This window comes from Labrus bergylta, chromosome 5, assembly GCF_963930695.1.
Source record: "Labrus bergylta chromosome 5, fLabBer1.1, whole genome shotgun sequence".
NCBI classification, from domain to species: domain Eukaryota; kingdom Metazoa; phylum Chordata; class Actinopteri; order Labriformes; family Labridae; genus Labrus; species Labrus bergylta.
In genome coordinates, this window is record NC_089199.1 from 12,789,932 (window position 1) to 12,804,134 (window position 14,203).

A 14,203-nucleotide genomic window follows, 5' to 3' on the forward strand; every position below is an offset into this window, starting at 1 on the left:
CCTGATCTTCTCGCTAGGGAAAGACAGTCCTCCTTTGGGAGTGGACGCCATTGCTCACCCATGGCTAAAGGCCCTGCTTTAGGCTTTCCCCACATTCATGCTCCTTCCACCTCTCCTGCAGAGAGAGAGAATGGAGGAAATAGGCTTGTCCTAGTGGCTCCAAATTGGCCTCACGTGATATGGTCCCGCCACTGCTAGACAGGACTCCTTGGGAACTTCCAGTGCGGCAGGATTTGCTGCCAAACAGGACTCTGTTCAATGCCTTGAGAGGAAAAGAGCTGTTAGCCATACGGCTGTCACAGTCGGTGGACCAAACTCTGAAGCGCAACGAGAGCGCTCTATGGTCACAGGTGGAGGGTCTTTATGACATGTTACAGGGAACATCAGGTAGATCCTCTGGCATGCTCACCCCTGGAGATTCTGCGGTTTTTGCAGAAGCTCAGGGATGCGGTGAAGTCACCCTCCACCCTAAGGGGTATGGTGGCGGCTATCAAGGCAGCCCGTATAGGAGGATGCCAATTATCTGAGGAAGTTGGCAACCTTGTGTCCCAATTCCTCAAGGGGGCCAGAAGGCATATTGGCCATCAGTGTAGATCTTCTCTCTCGCCTTGGAGCTGGTTCTAAAGTGGAATGAACTCCGTTCGAGCCCCTGGATCCTGTTGACTTGAAGTGGTTATCCCTTAAGTCTGCCCTACTGCTGGCACTGGCCACCACCAGGCGGATTGGAGAGCTTCAGGCTTTTCTCCATTCATGCGGACCTCTGCAGGATCCCACCAGAGGGGTCAGGGGTGGTCCTGCAGCTGAATCCAGCATTTCTCCCCAAAAGTGTAATTTTTCCTTGTCTGTCAGCCTGATGTGGCTGTTCGGAGTGGAAACCTCTCAGACTGGCTGGCCTTGGTAGCGTCTCGTGCTTTGGAATCAGGTAGCAGTAACTTTTTTTTTGCTTGACACCATGGCATTGAATTCATTTATTTATTTCACTGAACTTGTTAATTTTGGTTAGTTATGTGTGTGATTCCCGGCAGTATGCAATGTGTTCACGTGGGCGGGAGTGTGTTTTTGTGGGTGGGTGTGTTTTTATCCTGTGTACCAGTGAGAGAGAGAAGAGAACAGCTTGACCTTTAAAAAAATATTTACGAATGCTGTCCTTGTCCATCTGAGTTTAAAAGGCCATTTCAGCTGTCTTGCTTACACTCTTGTAAGCCCGATCATGGCAAGAGCTGTGGTGCAAGTCACCCTCTTTGGGCTGCTGCTGGCTTTGGTAACCACACTACCAAACAAGGTAAGATACTTACATTACCTAGTGTAAAAGAGCTGCATAGAAACTATACAATCAATCCAACCAATGAATTTATACATTTCAGAGGCTTTGGTGTTCTTATTTTTCTGTATGTTACATCACACTAAACTTTGTCCTGATAAATGCCTGCAGGCTCAATAACTTGAGTGTTGCTTCATGTTTGTGTGTTTCTGACTTGGCATTTAGTAAGGTTTGGTAACTATGCTAAAAGGAATTGTTGAAAGTTGACATTTAAAAGTTCAGATAAGTTACAAAAATGTGTTTCTGTTGGTTTGTTTGTGTGTGTGTGCGTGTGTGTGAATATGTTTATACAGTCACATTATGGGGTCTAATCCCCCTTTTTAAAGACATAAAAATTCCCCCATAATGTTAATCATTAAGTAAGACCTAAGGGATAAAGGAAGTGTGCCATGTGAAATTACTGGATGGAAAAAAAGAACTGGGTGTTTCAGCATTTAAACCAATAACATTTTACCAATGCCGTCTGCCTTTGCTTAACATCATCATCTGATCTTTGGTTTGTTGGTCCTCGGCCAGAGAGATTAAACAAGCCAATTACTTGATTGTGAAATGGGCCTCCTGTATTTGCTCAGGATGACTGGGACATCTACAGCTTTCACATCAACTCAACAGTGAGCAGTCGTTACGCAACCACAGTCATCACAAGCCGTGTGGCCAATCGAATGGACGAGTCAAAGGAAATAGAATTTCAAGTCCGGATTCCCAAGAATGCCTTCATCAGTAAATTCAGAATGTGTGTACATAATGACTAATTCATTAACAACAAATGTAAACGTTTAATCATGAAATAAATCATGGGTCATTATTAATATTTATACTAATATAAGCTTGTCCTCGGTCTTCAGGTTTATAGATGGCCAGGCATACGATGGGGTTGTGAAATCTAAGGGGGCGGCTAAACAGCAGTACACTGATGCTGTGTCACAAGGCCAGAGCGCTGGGATTGTCAGGTACATGGATCAATAGACTGAAACAGTATATTGCCAGGTCTTCTGCAAATGATTTCTAGATTATATACCCTATAAGATCTTGTGTGTCCTTTTGATTAAAGAGGAACAAAGTGAAAAATATTCTTGAAAATATAAGAAAAGTTATTTTTCTGACTTTTCTTAGATATGTATTTTTGATGTTAAAATCCTTCAAGTTAAACAATCTAAGAAGAATAATTGTAATTGCTTCCATTTGCTTTACTCCTGATGAAGGGTCAGATGTACGAACTGTTTTAATTTAAGGGACCCACTGCTTTAATGCCATGATAATCCTCTCTGTAAAAGTTCTGTAGGGAGGACTCTCGAAGAATTCAAGACCTCTGTGAATGTAGCAGCTCACAAAAAGGTCACTTTTGAACTTACATATGAGGAACTACTGAAACGCAAACTGGGCAAGTACGAGCTGCAAATCCACGCCCGACCAATGCAGCCTGTAAAAGACTTCAAGGTTTGAACATTCTGTTGGTATTTTATTCATGGATGAACCAGGAAAACAATACTTGAGTGATAACATCTCCATAACTATTTCATTTATTTCTCTAAATCAGGTTGACGTGTACATACATGAGAAAGCTGGAATCAATATCATGGAGGTTAAAGGTGGACTAAGCACCAATGCCATGGCTAATGCCATCACCAAAACACATTCAGACACACAGGTAGTAGTCTGATCTTTGTTCAACCCATTGCCCCCAATGGTTTTCTGATGGTATTTGACATTTATTCTGGCCTATTTCTCAGCCTGTCAAGGGTGTATAAATCTGAATTTTCCTGTTACCAGGCGTGGGTGTATTTCTACCCAACTGAGGACCAACAAAAGACGTGTGACCGCTGTGGAGAGCAAGGTATGAATGGAGATCTGGTTATTGTTTATGACGTCAACAGGGACAACTCATTTGGAGACATCAAGGTACAGCAAGAGTCCTATCTTTTTTTTTGAAGAATTTAGACTTTTAATGAAACTGTTCGCAGCATCTCATATGTATGGCAGTTTTGCCTTTGCCTTACCAACAATCTTTTCTAACCAGCCGGAATTTCATCTTACTCTTCCTTAGAAATCATCAGGGTACTTCGTTCATCACTTTGCTCCATCTGATCTCGCCCGAATACCAAAAAATGTGGCCTTCGTTATTGATCAAAGTGGCTCAATGCATGGCAGAAAAATACAACAGGTACAGTTTATGAGAGTGTGATTTTGTGACAAATTACAAGAACTTTGAGGCATTTTTTTATTTTCAGCCTGTGGCATTTAATATACCGACTACAAATAAAAATCTTCTGAGATGAACAAAAGCTGTAATGTTTGAATGTTGTTTTTAACCAGACCCGAACTGCATTGATTCGTATCTTGAATGACCTGGCAGAAGAAGACCACTTTAGTCTGATCACTTTTGATAGCTCCATTTTTCACTGGAAACGAGAACTTGTTCAGGCTACGGAAGAAAACCTGGCTAGTGCCAAAACCTTTGCACTGCAGATTCAAGATAGAGGAGGTGAGGTTTTTTTTGTAGGGAAAATACTTTTTTATGAAACAGTCACATTTGACAGCAGAATGTTAGCGTTAAAGCATTTTTGTTGTCGTTCTATTTCAGCCACGGACATTAACCAAGCAGTTTTAGAAGGAGCACGAATGCTGAATGCAAATCCCAGAGAAGGCTCAGCATCTATTCTCATACTGCTCACAGATGGAGACCCAAACTCAGGTTATAATAAAAAAAAACATGCATGTCAGATATATGCATTGCATTAAGAGCGTTCTAAAAATACTATCTTACATTTTTAAGATGACAATCAATGGCTTGACATCTTTCTGCTGGCTAAACTCCATACTTGTGTGACTTGTGTTTATTACAGTGTGATGTTCATAATAACAACTGCATTCTGTGATGACACCATTATGAGCTCATCACAGATTAGTGGTTTGATTTTACTGTCGAAGGGAAATTGAGTTCAGTTTTAATCGTCAAACTTCATATTGGTCTTCTGTCTGCAGGGGTGACAAATCTGGAAGTAATTCAGTCAAATGTAAGAAAGGCTATTGCAGGTGAATTCCCTCTCTACTGCCTCGGTTTTGGTTTTGATGTCAATTTTGAGTTCCTTGAAAAGATGTCACTGCAGAACAACGGTGTGGCTCGACGGATTTATGAAGACTCTGATGCTGAGTTACAACTCAAGGTCAATTAAATCCCAAACACTATAAATATTTGTTACATTTCAATGGAAAAACTGCTCTTACTCTGCTGTGGCAAAACTAGACATTAAACCAGAGTCCAAACTGTATGTCAACAGGGTTTCTATGAAGAGGTGGCAACTCCTTTGTTAACAGATGTGACAATGGTTTATGAGGGTGGGATTAATCTAACCCAGACTAACTTCAGCCAGTATTATAATGGCTCTGAGATTGTTGTGGCAGGTCAGATCACTGACAACGACATCGGAACCTTCACTCCACAAGTTGTGGCCGTTTCGGTAAGGACAAATCCACACTCACATGAGCTTTCAATTTCTTAGCACTATGTAAAATGTAAAAATAACTGACATCTGAATGTATTTGTTCAATAGCAGAGAAATAGAAAGGTGGTGTTTCCTGGAACAAATGTTACAGTGGAGTCAGCCGATGTGGCTGACAGTAACATCCAGAGAGTTTGGGCCTACCTCACAGTGAAACAGCTTCTAGAGAAAGAGTGAGTGTGATGTCCAACATCTTTTTTAATATTATTTATCCATTATTTCCAACAACTGTTTTTTTGGAGGGCTACAACCCCTCATAGTTTGATTTGATTAATTAAATGCAAACCCTGTTTTCTACATAATATAATGTAATGAAATTGAAAAAAGAAAGTACTGAAACATCATCTTATTAATTAGCTGTCACTCATTCAACCATTACCTAAGCCCTTGGGACTGTTTACTAGTCGGTCAAGCCTTTTGTCTTCACAGGACAGGTAAGAAGATTTACAATTCCAAAGTTTAAAGTGTAATTTTAAAAATAGGTCTTACACTTTAGCCATAGAAGCCAAACAAAAGTAGATATACACGGTTGACAACTTTAATTTGGTGGCAAATATCGTTACTGTCCCTTACAGAATTTACCAGATATGTAGTAGCCTGCAGGCTTATGGCTATTTCACACCTTGCAGGGCAACTGACTGTTCAGCGACTTAAATGCAAGAGCTTTGCATACAAAAGCAAAACCTAGAAAAACTTTTTTACTGGATGTGGAAGTGGAATACAGTGTTTGTAAAATGTAAAAAAAAACAGGTATATGTTGGGTGTTCTGGGTGGTAAAACGATACTGGTGACTGGAAACCCCCAGCATCTTTCTTCTTCTTCTTAATTTCAAACATACACAACTTGTGCCACAGACTGCGGTTATCTGGACCTGAGAAGGAGAGCGCTAAGAAAGAGGCCTTGGAGCTGTCGCTGAAATACAGCTTTGTGACCCCACTCACATCCATGGTGGTCACCAAGCCTCCTGGGGAGAGCTCAGATGTGCTCCATAAACCCAAGGAAGGTGAAGCACCTCAGACCCCAACCTCTAATGCGAGGCAATACGGACTCATGCCTACTGTAAGTGATATTGTCATGGCTTATGATGGTGAGTAACACAAATGTGAACAGAACAGCAAACACAGTGCAAAACAGTAAATTAATTGTATAGATATAATTTCAAATGTAAATGTGGATTTCAACAAAATAAATTATGTGACTTAACTAATCGACAATTAATAAACACTTCATTAAATAACTTATTATTAATTCACAGTTTTCAATTAAATATTTGATAACAAGTTCTTTTTAGCAAATAAAAAAATCTAATGATAGGCTTTGTGATTATTCAATCGCAAATTTAAACACTATTTACAATTGGTTATGTCTACCTTTATAATGTAATTGTACTCTATTCTTCTCTTAATTAAGTGTTCACTTAAATGCTTCCTTTATTCCCTGAAACTGTATCTAAAATCTGATTACCTTACCAACCTTCCTCTCCACATACACACACATGCTACCTGAGGAGGATTATTGTTAATGACATATTGAAAAGATCAAAAAGAACATGATGTTTATATGGGGTAGCTTTGGCTCAGCGGTAGAGTCAGTCATCTCTCAACAGGAAGGTCAGGGGGTCAATCCCCAGCTCCTGCAGTCAAATTTCAAAGTGTCCTTGGACAAGACACCTAACCCCATTGTGCCCACTGTGAGATTAGTTAATACACCCTGAAGTCTCTGCCCTCAGTGTGTAAATGTGGTGTGAATAGGTGAATGTGACCTGAGCTGTAAAAAGTGTATTGAGCAGTCACAAGACTAGAAAAACGCTACACAAGTTCAAGTCCTTTTAACATTTTACACATGTCACTGATCATATGCCACCGTTTTGTAAAAAGGAAACTCATTCCCACAAATTTAATTGGCTTTTAGTTCAGATTATTTTGTCGAACTAAAGCTAATCAACTAATCAGATTGAAGAAGTTTATGAATTGAATGAATGAATGAATGTTTTTTTTATTTTGGTCATTCATTAAAGAATATCAAGAGTTAAAAATATTTATGTAAATAGTCAACTTACAGAAACAGAAACAAAAAACTTCACATGCTTAAACTTGTCTATTTCACACATTAAAATTCAAATAAATCAATGACCAAAACAGGAATAGGCTGAAGCCCAAGGTTTATTTCTGCCTATCCTGTAAAAATCCTTCATATAAGTCAGAACATAAACAATCCAACAAAAATAAAACAAAAACAAAAGCAGATAAACTCTAAAGTATTTCTTAATTATTCATAATTTCATGTTGTAATCATGAATTAATTTGCATTTTAAGTTTTTTAAAAACTCAACAGAGAACTAAACAATTTCAACTCATCACTAAGGCTGTTCCATAATTTGACTCCCCAAACTGAGGCGCATCTATGTATTTTATGTTGATTCTCGCTTTGCATGTTACAAACACACATGACCGTCTTAAATTATAATTGCCTTCCCGTAATTTAAAAAAATGTTGAATAACAACAGGAAGACTTTTGTTATTAGATGGATGAAGTATTGTTAATGTTTTTAAATACACGATATCTACAAATTTAAGGGTAGAAGACCTTATGAACAATGGATTAGTAGAATCATAGTAACCAGCTTTGTTTATGACTCTTACAGCTCCTTTCTTGTGTTTAATTATTATTAAATCTTAATAAAGATGAAAAGTAGGAAAAAAGAGAACAGTGAAAATGTCATAAAGTCATAGGAAGTTAGAAATAAAAAATAGGCTAATGCAGTAAGTCTACCTGTCATGCAATAATTCTCACAATGTGATTATTCATTTAAAAGCCTGTAATTAATAATTTTATTCTTTGAATCATGTCAGTACAAACGTTGTTTTCATTCTGTGTAGCAAGGCGAGTTTTAGACTTTCACCCAAAATGCTTCTTAACAATCTGTGCCAATTACAAGTTCAGACGTCATAATTCTTGGCATGAAAAGAGTCTGAAAAAAAAAGGAAAGTAAAAACATCCCTTGTTGTCCCCTTTGAATCCAACTCACATGGGACTGATGTAAGGAAAGACTGCAGTCACTTGAAATTGGTATTTCTATATTGTTAGAACAAAGCATCAACAAATATTTGTTTTAAAGAGCCCATATTATGCCCTTTTTGGGATTCGTATATTTAATCTATGTACCTACTTTTGTACGTTCACAATAGGTAAAGTCCAAAAAACATGTCTGTTTTCATGTACTGCTCCTCCTTGCTCCCTCTACACTCTGCTGAGCCCACACTGTTAGACCCCACGTGGGCCAAGTCTGCTCTGATTGGTCTGCCGATCCGCTCTGTCGTTATTGGTCAGTCGCTCAGCACGGTTCTCAGAAATGTCCCGCCTCTTTTAACATATTGGGAATGCAGCCACTGGCTCTGTCTGAGGGGAGCATAAACATTAGCAATTTAGCACTACTGTGCTACCGCAGGCTACGGCATATTGTGGGCGTGCTACAGAAGTTAACGGGCGTACAACATGAGCTGCAGGGCTTGCCACAACGAGCCAATGTGCTTAGATCAGTGATCTCACACTGACAATGACGTCGGACTGACACATTTTTTTCGAGGGGGGCTAGAACCGAGCGTTACATGCAGCTAATGCTACAGCTAACAGGAGGACGCAGGAGAAGCCGCGTTTCCGCAGACTTTGCATTTTTGCACATAGATGTGCCTAAACATGCACAGGACACTTGGAAAACACACTAAAGGGCATATAAAACCAGAAAAAGCATAATATGGGACCTTTAAATAAAATTTACATGCAAGACAAAAAATCTCATTTTCCAGTTTCAGATGATTACACAGACTTCGCTCAAAGAAAAACTTACAGGGCAGAACACCGAGATGTTATGAAGAACACTCTAATGTCAGCTTCCCTTCACCAAACATCCTGTTTTTTCGACCAGACTCAAAAAATGAGATGTATAGATTTACATGTGCAAATTGTTTTGCTGAGAAGGCTGTAAAAATTTGTGCATTTCAGTTTGAGAACTATAAAACAAAAGATCCTTACATTTTTTTTTCTAAATGGACCACTTTAAAAGCAGTTTGGAAAAACACCTGAAATCTTTTTAAGATTTGACATAAAATCCCATTTTACTTGCTTAAAGTGTAACTATTTTGTGTGAGCAGATTTTCTTGAAGCAGAAGAAGAAAGTGAAGAAATTCATGCTACATATGTGCCACAAACTGCTACTATGGGAACAACTATAGGTACAGTGGAATATTAAATAGATGTCATTCATGTTCCTATTCATATTGTGCTGTCATTGATTTAAAAAAAACAAACAAAGATCAATAACAAAAGAGGCTTTGATTATTATTAAGATTTGTCATAAAATCCCATTTTACTTGCTTAAAGTGTAACTATTTTGTGTGAGCAGATTTTCCTGTTGAACTAGAAGAAGAAGAAATTCATGCTACATATGGGCCACCAACTGCTACTATGGGAACAACTATAGGTACAGTGGAATATTAAATAGATGTCATTCATGTTCCTATTTAAATTGTGATGTCATTGATTTAAAAAACAAAAACAAAGATCAATAACAAAAGAGGCTTTGATTATCAGTTCCAGTTCATCACAATTTTCAAACCTTTGTATTTTTAAACACTATCCTCGCAGCCTGTTGGGGCCCTGGCCACCCTGCCCTCCACTTGTATCCGCCCCTACTGTCCAGCCAAAGTTATCGTAGCCCATCCAGCTCATGGCGTCATCACTACATATTTGAAGTTGCCTGTTATTGCAACATGTTAGATGCAAACAATAGACCACTCAAACAACTACATTTACACTCTGCACAATTTTAGCCAGATGTTTCCAAACATCCTAACTTTGGTACATAATCTTATGTTCAGTTTACCATTACTGCCTGAGAATTACAAACCACGGCTCACAGAGTGCATCAGATAAACAAATACTTGAACAACAAATACTTAAATCTCATACATTTTGTTTGCATTAGTGATCCAATTTACCTCAGATGCAACTTGAAAACTGCTGTTGATATGTGAGTGAAAGTGCGAAGTATCTTATGACAGAAACAGATTTTCCAGTGAACTCTTAACAAAGATGTTTAATAAAAGTTTTCAGTTAAGAATGTCTTTTCATCAGTGGCCAAAGATAGTTTTTAATCTTTTAATGGAGAAATTCTCAATGGAAAATTTGTCAAATTTATTTAAACCATTGCAAGTATTTTTTTTAAAACCTTTTTTGTATTGTCAAAGTACGGGGAGCTAGTTTTGATGCTGTTTGATGTTTGTTTTCAGTGTTTCCTGTGGCTTTACTGTATGACTATGTTGCTCTCTTTATCTCGAGGTTCCTCAGTGTCCAGTGTTGTCTACAATGATTTACATCCTTCTATCTTACCTGGACAGCTTGTCCACCAGTTTTTGCTTAAAACTGAGAGCCTGTCTCTCCCACTTTGTTATGGTGTCTATGGAGTTGTCAGCCTTAAACTTCTTCACCATCCCAATAAAGGTCAGTCATTTTTCTCTTTGTGAAAATTGTTAGAAAGCCTCAAAAACAGTCTGGTTAATAAACCTTTGATATTTCAACCCTTTGTTTACAACCTTTGTAATAGCAGAATTTTCTTCTCTTGCCTCTCCTCAGTATCCTTGCAGCAGTTATAAATTATGTGTACTTTCAGCATCTTCATACTTTTACTATATTAAACTTAATTGTCAGAAAAAGCAAATATAGGAATACTCAGTTTTGTTTTCTGATAGTCTTGTTTGCTTTTGTCATACAGAGGCATCAGTATTACTTTAAGTCCCCTCACAGGGGCGATGTTAGCATAGTGGTTAGTGTACACGTCCCATCTGACTCTATCCAAGTCCAAAATATATTTTCTTCCACCTCTGCTTGTTTTGATTATAATGTTGAGTTACATTGTTGTTCTCTTTTGCTTTAGCGCTGTTTGTGAATGGTGAGCTTGATGAAGTATTGCTTGGAGGATTCAAAAGGATTGCCATACATACAGCTGCTGCACACTTTGAGTTTGATGCCGTGAAAACCATTGTACAAGATGGACAGTCCACAGTAGAGTACCTTCAACAGGATATAGTTGTTTCTCGTAATAGGTGACTTTGTATTATAATCTCAGTTATGATTACACCATGATCAAACAGACTTTCTGACCTGCATAGATGATAATACATAAGGGTTACTGCTTTGTCTGTGTGCACAGACAGGTTTTAAGATCAAATCAGAGCAACTCTTAAAGGAAAACTGTAACTTCACTGAGACGTTGCTGTGACTTGTAGAGGAGAGGATCAAAAGAGAAATAAATAGTACTTTGTTGAATTTGCACAATAGCGTGTTTAAATAAGAGATGTAGCCCCCCATGATGTCACCAATTGGTCTTAAAGGAAAACTTTAACTCTTATGAGCTACAAAATGAGCTCTGTCACTATTGAACAGTGCTCAGAATGATGTTTCCACCTGTTTCCAGTCTTTATGCCGCTGGCTGTAGCTTTACTAATAATTATAGTTTTAAAATGGTCATCACTAAGGTAGATTACACTTAATAACTGATGTTTACATTAACATTTCTGCACACACCATTAATTGGCCCAAACAAGAGCAGGGGCGCAAATCCACTAGAAATGTAAGATCTGTGCTTTCTTTTCTAGTGTGACAGTGATCAGGCGGGCCAAAGAAATAGATGTTGTAAGTGGAGACACACGTATTGTCTTCCTGATTCATGAGAAGGAAGGCAACTTTTATCTCTGGCCTGTTATAAGACAACAGCCAATGGACACCAACGTTACAGGGATTTTAGGTGGGTGGATTTGTTTGCATGATTTAATATCAGGTACATAAAATATTCAATCAATGTTTGCACTCACTCGCTGTTATTGAGGTTATAATTATTCACTAATATATTGTGCTATTTTTTGATTTTCCTTAGCTCTAAAGCCAGCAGTTTATGAAGAGGTACAGCAAACCCCCTCAACTATACTCAAGATCCAAAACACGGAGGTCATTGCTACCAGGTACGTTTTGTTCAATCAATCAATCAATCAATCAATATTTAAATCGATCAATCAATCAATTTTATTTCCATTGTTCCAATTTATAAATGTTATCTCAAGACACTTTAGAAAAAGAGGATGTCAAGTACATATTCTTTGTTATATTATTCAGAAAGCCCAACATTAATCCAGCCCAGGACTTGGCAACATTAAGAAAAGTACCATTGTTCTGTGTTATTATGAACAAAACGATTTATTTGAGAGTGCTTTAATACACTAATATAAGATCTTTTATGTTTTTATTTGAAGATCCACAACTGCTGACTACAGTATCACCTCTGCTCCGACACTGGATTGCTGGTCTGTGCCCTCTGAGTTCGCCTTACAGAGACCCATAAATGAGTTCATCGTTACACAAATTTAACTGGGAAAGGCATTTAATCTCTTACAAGGATTTCATTAAAAAAAACATGTTAGACCATGGAAAAATATTTTTCACCTTTTAGTGACAAAACTTGTCCCAGATTCTTAGTCGTCTGGAAAGACTTTAATGAATAAATATTTACCCAAAAGACTTGCCTACATTTGTCTGGTTATTGTGAGTTATGATTTATGGTGATATTTGTGTGTGTATTAATAGGCAGGCTGGCACATATAGTACGACACACTGTAATTTCTTTACCACAAGAAGTGTGAACTGTAGAGTGCTTGTAGATCAACCAGCAGTTAGAGTTACATAGTCAGCAGCACATCAAAGTATAACATATCTGATATGATGCAAAGGTGTCACCAAAGCTAATGATCCGAGTTTATATTTGAAACCCTACAGTCTTTAATAGCATAGCAACTACATCTGTAAAGAATTGTTGTGCTTTAGACCTGTAGGGAAAAAAACAACAATCTTCTGTATAGCCATGTTACAGACAGAACGTATATTCAATTCAGTCTCTGAGAAACATAACAGTTTTCAGAAGAAACCCTGAGGATTCAAAAACATTTCTGAGAGATATGTCATTGTTCTAAAAGGCATGCATCCAAGGTGGAACGGCAGCAAAGATACAAGGCGGAGAGGAGCGTGCATGAGGAGTTTCAGGACAATTAGACTAATGGATTGTGCTATTGGGCTATTTCTTCCCTTCCTCCCTGCTTATGCTTAACCTTTGACTTAATGTTTATAGTAAATAGAAATTTCACTGAATAGATTCTTTGGTTGTTAAAAAACTATTTTTCAGGGGACCATGATGATTTTCTGCTTTCTTATAGTATACACTAATAAACAGGCTCAGATTTAGGAGCATCTATGTTTTTCTTTTTCTTTAATTCTCTTGCTGTCAAGAATGTAATTGCGATAACCCGCTCTTTTCTTCACCCCGACTTAAAGGGTGACATTTGAACTATTAGACAAATGTATAATTTGCTATAACTATACACTAGCACAAATAAACTAGCACAAATAAACTCACCCTTGACTACAAAACAATAGTCAAGGGTGAGTGAGCTGCATAGAGCATTTAAGAATGAGTGTTATCAATATCATTGATATATCAGAGACATATCAGTTCTCTACTGTTGAATCTATCTCTCCCTCAGTAAAATTTGAGAGTTTGAGAGCTTTGGGTAGTTTCTTGGTGAGTTAGTAGAGATAAGCGGGAAGCTATTGTTTTCCATTTTGAAGTCATGATGACACAATGCACAGAATATGTTTTATTTTGAAATGTGTTCAGATTCTATGCTCTGTTACTGACACCTACTGGTCTAATTATGTATTGCGCTGAGTGTTCAGCACACGGTGTTCACATGTTTAATTGAGAAGCAATGTCGGGCTCATTTGTCCTTGCTCCTGGATCACCTACAGCATCTAGGCCTGCATCTCAACTGGAATTAGAGCAGGCTGGAGCCACCACAAAGGACGCAGTTTCTGGGCCTCATAACGGATTACCAGACTGCACAACTTGATTGAGTCAGGAGAGACAGGTGGCCCTCAGGGGATGTCTCTCACATTTCAAACTGGGGGCAAGGGTCACATGGGGACTGTCTCTCCGCCTCCTGGGGCTTATGGCATCATAGGTCCAGGATTGGCCCTTTTGCATATGCGCCCAGTGCAGAGGTGTCTCCTGGGTCTAGGGTTGAGCCCCGGAAGCCATCTGCATAATGGTAAATGGACTTGAGCTAGCGCTTTTCTAGTCTACTGAAAGCGCTTTTACACCACATTTCATACCTACTCATTCACACCCATTCACACACTGATGGCAGTGATTGCTATGTAGTGAGACCATCAAAAGTAACTAATCCCATTCATACACATTCATACGCCACCACCGAAGCAGCGGGAGCAATTGGACACATCGGACCTGTTGCTGCAGGAGCTGGGGAACGAACCGTCGACC

The 14,203-nt window shown here is 38.5% G+C and overlaps 1 protein-coding gene across 2 annotated transcripts; it reads left to right on the forward strand.

Moving 5' to 3' along the window:
- The first annotated feature begins 1,123 nt into the window (after positions 1-1,123).
- LOC136179219 (inter-alpha-trypsin inhibitor heavy chain H3-like) lies at positions 1,124-12,395 on the forward strand. 2 transcript variants are annotated; one of them, XM_065954827.1, is made up of 20 exons: positions 1,124-1,282; positions 1,894-2,054; positions 2,167-2,271; positions 2,596-2,758; positions 2,859-2,969; positions 3,092-3,220; positions 3,366-3,482; positions 3,635-3,803; positions 3,903-4,013; positions 4,304-4,485; positions 4,600-4,779; positions 4,873-4,994; positions 5,676-5,908; positions 8,973-9,053; positions 9,224-9,301; positions 10,159-10,320; positions 10,754-10,922; positions 11,475-11,623; positions 11,753-11,837; positions 12,126-12,395. In XM_065954827.1, exons 1-20 carry the CDS (start codon positions 1,211-1,213, stop codon positions 12,238-12,240), a joined length of 2,694 nt encoding a protein of 897 aa, XP_065810899.1. In that variant the 5' UTR covers positions 1,124-1,210; the 3' UTR covers positions 12,241-12,395. The 2 variants fall into 2 exon arrangements, with proteins under 2 accessions (XP_065810899.1, XP_065810900.1); XM_065954828.1 differs by having other exon boundaries at positions 4,876-4,994.
- The last annotated feature ends 1,808 nt before the right edge of the window (positions 12,396-14,203 follow it).